The 7,500-nt window shown below is 41.0% G+C and overlaps 1 protein-coding gene across 1 annotated transcript in view; it reads left to right on the top strand.

The window, feature by feature from the left end:
- Positions 1-7,500, top strand: part of csmd2 (CUB and Sushi multiple domains 2) — an 819,059-nt gene that overhangs the window by 629,854 nt on the left and 181,705 nt on the right. The window contains exons 44-46 of the mRNA XM_061882497.1: positions 5,344-5,521; positions 6,626-6,771; positions 6,852-6,932. Of these exons, the coding sequence (XP_061738481.1) occupies positions 5,344-5,521; positions 6,626-6,771; positions 6,852-6,932 (405 nt within the window). The remainder of the gene's footprint in view (positions 1-5,343; positions 5,522-6,625; positions 6,772-6,851; positions 6,933-7,500) is intronic.

The raw sequence follows: 7,500 nt of genomic DNA, 5'->3' as shown, positions 1-7,500 counted from the left end.
GGACAATGACCCAAAACTCACCTCAAAAATAGTAAAGGAATGGCTAAATCAGGCTATAATTAAGGTTTTAGAATGGCCTTCTGTCAGGTTCAAACACTGATGACATCTATTAAACAGACAAGAAGCAAGGAATCATGCAGAGACAGAGTTCAATTTGGCTCAATGAGGAGACACGTTTGGGATTGTACGCTCAGTTACAATCTCCCACCAAGCTCTGAGCAAACAGTCCCACATGCTCATCTATTTGTTTGGGAGATCCCTGGTTACATTGTATGTGGTCGAAAAGTCTGAATCTTAAACAGGAATAATAGAGAGTTTTATACAACAGTTTTAATTACTCACAATCAGATAGTAAGAAGTTGGATTGTATTAATATGAATTACAGACAGTGTCACGTGAGACGAAAGATGGTGAACCCTCGTGAAAGAATTAGGAAAGAGCGCACATCAGGCTTGGTCTTTCCTTCTTATTTATACGCTCCATGATGGCCTGATTTGCCATATAACAGGGGTAGAGAACCCATGGCTCTAGAGCCAGATGTGGCTCTTTTGATGACTGCATCTGGCTCTCGGATAAATCTGAGCTGACAATGCTTAACAGGATAAGTAATGAATAATTCCACTTGTAATCATAGTGTTAAAAATAACATTCAAAATATAAAACATTCTCATGCATTTTTATGTTCAAGAAGTTGCGTTAATGGTAAGAAGTAATTTATTTATTATTGGTTAGTGTTGGGCTTGCCCTCCTGGGGGTTCTTCAGACCACCAAACACCGACGTGAGAGCCTGTTTTAGGGTAAAATATTGTTTTGTTTTTTCAATTAGTCTCTCAGTTGCTTTCCAGCAATTGTCTTTTTCTCTTTCGTCCTCACTCGCGCTCTGGCTCCAGCCCCAACCCTGTCTCTCCTCCTGGCTGCTGCTTATAACAGAGCGACAGGTGATTAGATAAAAAGGCCCAGGTGGACCATCTACGCACCTGTCACTGATTTCGAGGCCGGTCCTCACGACATCCCGCTTTGCTGCAGGCCCGCAGGCCACGCCCCCTCCACAGTTTGCTTCAGAATAACAATGTTATTACAAAGAATAAGAGACCTATTATACTCTGGAAATGTTGGTCTTACTTCAAAATGCACGCGTTTAGTTCAGTGTTAAAAAAAAATATTATATGGCTCTTAGGGAAATACATTTGAAAATATTTTGCTCTTCTTGGCTCTCTTGACCAAAAAGGTTCCCGACCCCTGCCATATAACAACTTATGGGTGACTTGACCTCTTATGTCGTGTCACCCCCCCCCCCCCCCCCCCCAACTTGGTCAGGGTGACTTGACCTCTCATGTCGTGTCCCTCCCAATGCATTTAGTTTGGAGGTAACCCTAGGACAGAAATTATCCACTACATCATCACTGAGGCCACCTCTAAAAGGAGTGGCCAAATATTTCGTGCAAAGCTGCTTCCAGTACGGACAATACGTGATGGAATCTGCTGGGGGCTTTGAGATTCCCTTGTCTCTGCTTCCTCTGTGTGCTGTCGTCTTATCTTCGTTGAGGTCCTTGAAGACCTTGGCTGTTAGCAGGCTTGTCTGAGGCCACCCCTCAGACAAGAAGTTTTGTCCTTGCACAGATAGAAAAAGTACAGCTTGAGCACAATAGCTATTAACTCCAGCAACGGACTTTTTGCATTAGAGTTGTGTGATAGCTTACACATAATTATTCTAACACCCCAAACATGTGGAAAATGCTGAAAAAACAAGTCCATGTCAGAAAACCAACAAGTATGTGCTCCAATCACTCCATCACAAAAAAATTGTAAAAATGATTGGAAACTCAAGACAGCCATGACATTTTGTTCTTTACAAGTGTGTGCAAATTTTTGACCACGACTGTATATTTTTACATGCCATTTGCTGCAGATTGTCCTTTCATTGCTGGAAACAATGGGGGGAGGGTTTTTTTCGAGTAAACACACCCTGACTGACGCGATTAAGCAGGCTACAAGCTAGCGGCAACAGACTCTATGAAGTCCCCAGCGTTTAATCAGTCAGTTTGATCGATAGCTCGTCTGACAGGCGGGACTTTAGCTGAGGGCTCTCTCCTGTTACACATCAGGTAGCTGTATAGTCTCCACACACTAGCCACACCGCCTGTGAGAAACGGATGAAAAAGCAATCCCCGGCTTTGAGAATGATAGTACACACATGCGCGTCCGAGGGTGTGCCGTTAATCTGAACCGTTTGGGTTGTCTAAACGACTGTAGAGTCTCATCTAAAATGACAGGGGTCACCAACGCGGTGCCCGCGGGCACCAGGTCGCCCGTACGGACCAGATGAGTCGCCCGCTGGCCTGTTCTAAGAAATAGCTGAAATAGCAGCACTTACCAGTGAGCCGCATTTATTTTTTAAATTTTATTTATTTACTAGCAAGCTGGTCTCGCTTTGCTCGACATTTTTAATTCTAAGAGAGACAAAACTCAAATAGAATTTGAAAATCCAAGAATACATTTTTAAGACTTGGTCTTCACTTGTTTTACTTTGCTTCTTATAACTTTCAGAAAGACAATTTATAGACAATAAATTGACCTTTGATGCCACCGCTGACCGTATTTGCAAGAAGGCCAATCAGAGGCTGTTTTTCTTGAGGAAACTGAGGGGTTTTCAGGTTGATAGGACACTAATGAGGATGTTCTATTTATCGTATATCGAGTCTATTTTAACATATTCTATCACTTTCTGGTTTGGTAACCTCAGTGTGGCCAATAAAAACAGACTAGGTGGTATAATCAAGGTGTGCCAAAAGACCATAGGCACTACCTTGAAACCCCTGAGCCAGATTTATCAGGTCAGAGTCGTGCAGAAGACAAAGGCCATTCTGGCCAACCTTCAGCGCCTCTTCTTAGAGTTTAGACTCTTGCCCTCGGGATGTAGGTACGATACATAAGATCCTTTGTTCCCTCAGCTGTTGTTTTTAGAAATGAGCTCCTTAAACAAGCTTAGCTGCAATGCAGTCACTTAAGTGTGTTGCGACGTGGGATTCGTTTTTATTGTATTACAAAAGTTTTTAGTTTTTAGCTTTATGATAGTTTGTATGTTGTATGTATTTTATGTATTTGTACCTTGTTTTTATTGTTGTACCCTGTTTTTACTGTTGTACCTCGTTTTTTACTGTTGTACCTTGTTTTCATTGTTGTGCCTCGATTTTACTGTTGAACCATGTTTTTAATGACTACTGCTGCAAACCAAATTGCCCCTAGGGGACAATAAAAATGTTTTAAGTCTAAGTCTAATTTTAGAGAAAAAATACAGCCTTAAAAAGGATTTTAGGATTTTTAAACACCTTTAAGCACCTTTTTAACTTTTAAATTCCTTCCTCTTTTTTCCTGACGATTTAAATCAATGTTCAAGTATTTTTTTTCTTTCTAATTCTATAGAATAATAAATACATTTTAATTTAATTCTTCATTTTAGCTTCTGTTTTTTCGACGAAGAATTTTGTGAAATATTTCTTCAAACTTATGATGATTAAAATTCAAAAAAGATATTCTGGCAAATCTAGAAAATCTGGAGAATCAAATTTAAATCTTATTTCAAGGTCTTTTGAATTTTTTTGAAAAATGTTGTTCTGGGTAATCTAAAATAAATAATGATTTGTCTTTGTTAGAAATATAGCTTGGTCCAATTTGTTATATATTCTAACAAAGTACAGATTGAATTTTAACCTATTTAAAACATGTCATCAAAATTCTAAAATTAATCTTAATCAGGAAAAATTACTCATGATGTTCCATAAATTATTTTTAAAATTTTTTCAAAAAGATTCAAATTATCTAGTTTTTGTCATCTTTTTTCTCGATTGAATTTAGAATTCTAAAGAGTCGAAATTGAAGATAAACTATGTTTCAAAATTTTGTTTTCATTTTTTTCTTGTTTTCTCTCCTTTTAAACCCTTCAATTAAGTGTTTTATTCATCATGTATTTTCGACAAAAAACCTTCCGTAAAAGGAAAAAAAATGTATGATGGAATGACGGACAGAAATACCCATTTTTTTTTATAAATACAGATTTATTTATTAAATGTAAATTGAGCAAATTGGCTATTTTTGGCAATTTATTTAAATGTTGATCAAACTGGTAACCCTCCACATTAATCAGTAGCCAAGAAAAAGCTCTTGGTTTCAAAAAGGTTGGTGACCCCTGCAATATGAGTTTCGCAAGACGGCGGCGATGTTAGCTTTCTTAATCGTAAATGTAAAGTTATTTGCTTCGGTGCAGACTGAGTGACAGTGTACACAGGCTTGAGTGGGGTGTAGGTAGACCTGGACCGATAACGACGATATATTGACCTGCAAATTGTTGGCAATGAACTATACTATTGTGATTATTTTGAGACCAAGTTAACCACAGATGTAACAATAATACCAACCGCTCAATGCTTCCCCTTTGAAGTCTTTGAATGCTGAGCTTCGACACTGTTGGATGCAGTTTGCTGATATGGGAATTACTGAGAAGGAAGTTGTGTCAGTGGTCTGTGAAAAGCAACGGATTCCGAACCAAGGCTGCATGTGTTCTAGCGCATATTTAGTCAAAATGTAGGTAGGTAGGTCTTCATTGTCATTGCTCAAGTACAACGGAACAGCACAAACCCGTTCAAGATTAGACAAACAAACAGTGTACAGGGTTACAGAACAGGAACGCTGACGGGTTGATGGGAGAAAGGTAAACGCTGGGGGAGGATGAGTAAAGAAATACAATCTAGACTGGGCCTCATTCTCGAAATACCGCCATTCTCGAAACTTGCAACAGAGAGGGGGGGTGTGGGGGGCCACGGTGGCAGGCTGCAGCTCTTCAGGCGCTGCCCATCCGTCCATCACCCCTAAGGGATTTGCGTCAAGGGCGTTGGATGGGGGGGTGGTGTATGTGTGTGTGGCGAATATTTTTGTGGATGCATGTGTGCGCGGCCTTGGTGTGGTCCAGTCGCTAGTCCAAAGTCAACAACAGGTGTGTGTCCTTGAGAGACAAGAAGGGAGTTTGTTGTGTCTTTGCTTTACTGTCCTTCGGGAGAGTCTCGAAACCAGGGATACAATCCAAAATAAAATTTGCTTTTCACTCTAAATTGTCTTTGACTGATCCTCAAAACTTATCCAAATCACAAGAGTGTCCACAGTTCTTCCCGTATCCTCCAATAATTTGTAAACACAACAGTGCATATTTGACCACTTCTTGTTTGACATTTTAGGAGGTGCTTAGCTTTCCCCGCAGTCTGAGAGCAATTGCCACTTATTTGAAGTAACTGAATAATGGATTATTCCCCCGCTGATCCCGTCCTGCCTTTTGCTTGGCTCTCCCTTCAGTACCCTGCGGTGGAAACATCACATCGGAAAACGGAACCGTCTTCTCCCCGCGGTACCCGGAAGACTACCTCAACTCGGCTGACTGCACCTGGTTGATCACCGTCGCTCCCGGCTTTGGGATCAAGCTCAACTTCACCTTGCTTCACGTTCACGGGCCCCATGACTTTATAACAGTCTGGTAAGGAATGACTTCCATCGTCGGGATTTCGATCTTTCGATTCTTTTGCTTCGTTTTGAAAGACCGTATGTCCTTTTTATCCCCTCTGTAATGCCTGGCCGAAATTACAATATCGGATTTTGCATGCAGAAGGCTTCCAGTACCAGTCCTAGTTGATCCACGCTCCCCAAGGCAGGCTTCAGAGCTCCCCCCTCAGTTGTGTTCTGATTGCCAACAAACCTGGCAACATGATGACTTCATGAAAGTCCAAATGAATTCTGGTGACATCTATGTTTTGCAGATGATACCGTAAATTGTCTACCACATGGTGCTTTGACTGCCTATTGAGTGTTTTACTGCGCACATTTTACCTCAGTTAAGCTTTTATGGCACCAAGCTGTGGCAAAGAATGACAATCAGCCTATTATTTGACAGAATTGTTACTCTTCCATGAAAGTCCCCCATTGGCTTGATCTTTCCCAGCATACTCCCCGAGCACCAAGATGTGGACTATCATGTTCCCACAGTTTCAAATCACCCCCTCTGTGTATCTGGCCACTGAACTACTGAGCCAAGGAAATGGGCCCCGTAATGGCAGCTTGGCCGGAGTGCAGTCAGGCAGTAGTCCCCAGCCGGCCATTTCCAGAGCCCCCTGTAATCTCCCATGCCCACTCTGACAGCCAAAGACAGATGGTTTCTAAGCTGAATGGTTGTGGTATAATTCTGGGAGCTGACTTAATCAGCCAGACCTACGCCAGGGGACATCTCAGACCTTCTAAAGACATTCCCATTGGTTGCTAGTTAGTCCGAACTTTCCAGTTCAGATCTGTGTGTAGATGCAACGTTTACCTTCTAATAGCATTCGGTAATATCAGAGAACCTATGATCATGCCTTGTTCTTCCCAGGGACGGTCAACAAGAAATTCTAATAGCATTCGGTAATATCAGAGACCCTATGATCATGCCTTGTTCTTCCTAGGGACGGTCCACAAGAAATTCTAATAGCATTCGATAATATCAGGGACCCTTTGATCATGCCTTGTTCTTCCTAGGGACGGTCCACAAGAAATTCTAATAGTATTCGGTAATATCAGAGACCCTATTATCATGCCTTGTTCTTCCTAGGGACGGACCACAAGAAACGGCGAGGAAACTTGGCGTGTTCACCGATGGTGAGCCCAATGAACCACCCAGCAGCACATCCAATCAGGTGCTGATCCGTTTCCGTAGCAACACAGAGAAAGGTGGATTGTTTCGTATTGACTTTCAAGGTAGGTCCATCATTTTGGCCACATTTTTTTTATTTTTTTGGACACACAATTCATTCCTCGGACTTCTTTTTCTTTCAAAGCTTACAGGCTTCAGTTCTGTCTACCTCCGACCATAATTCCAAATGCAGAGATCCTGATGGCGAGCAAAGAGTTTAAAATAGGTACGTTTGTTACTTGTCACACGTTTATCGCGGTTAATTGGTTTAGATGAATATCCGTAAAAGGAAGGAATTCTTATTTGTGAATGAAATCATTCCGTGGAGCCTAGAAAAATGTGTTTGCAGCCTCCTAAACAGTTGTCATTATTATAGCTTTCTAGTGGTATTCAATATATAGTGACATTATAGAGAATAAGACATGGACATATGTTGACTGTACAATAATTTAGACTCTCACACACACAACCACTAAGCTGTGAAAATACCACAACTTTTACAGTACCTTGGATTTGTTACATTAATTTATATTAAATTTAGTATGCAAAAATGCTTAATTTTGGCTAAATATTACTACAATGTGTTTAAATGTGCACATTTTTGACTACTAGGCATTATTAAAACACAAAACAGCAAGGAACACAAATATTATTTTATTTACATTTATATAACCTGCTGCTCAGTGGCCTTGTGGTTAGAGCGTCCGCCCTGAGATCTGCAGGTCGGGTTGGAATTGGGAGTTAAATCACCAAAATGATGTCCGAGCGCGGCCGCCGCCACTGCTCACAGCTCC

This window comes from Nerophis ophidion, linkage group LG21 (genome assembly GCF_033978795.1).
Source record: "Nerophis ophidion isolate RoL-2023_Sa linkage group LG21, RoL_Noph_v1.0, whole genome shotgun sequence".
Taxonomy (NCBI): Eukaryota; Metazoa; Chordata; class Actinopteri; order Syngnathiformes; family Syngnathidae; genus Nerophis; species Nerophis ophidion.
This window is presented reverse-complemented; position numbering and strand designations above follow the sequence as displayed.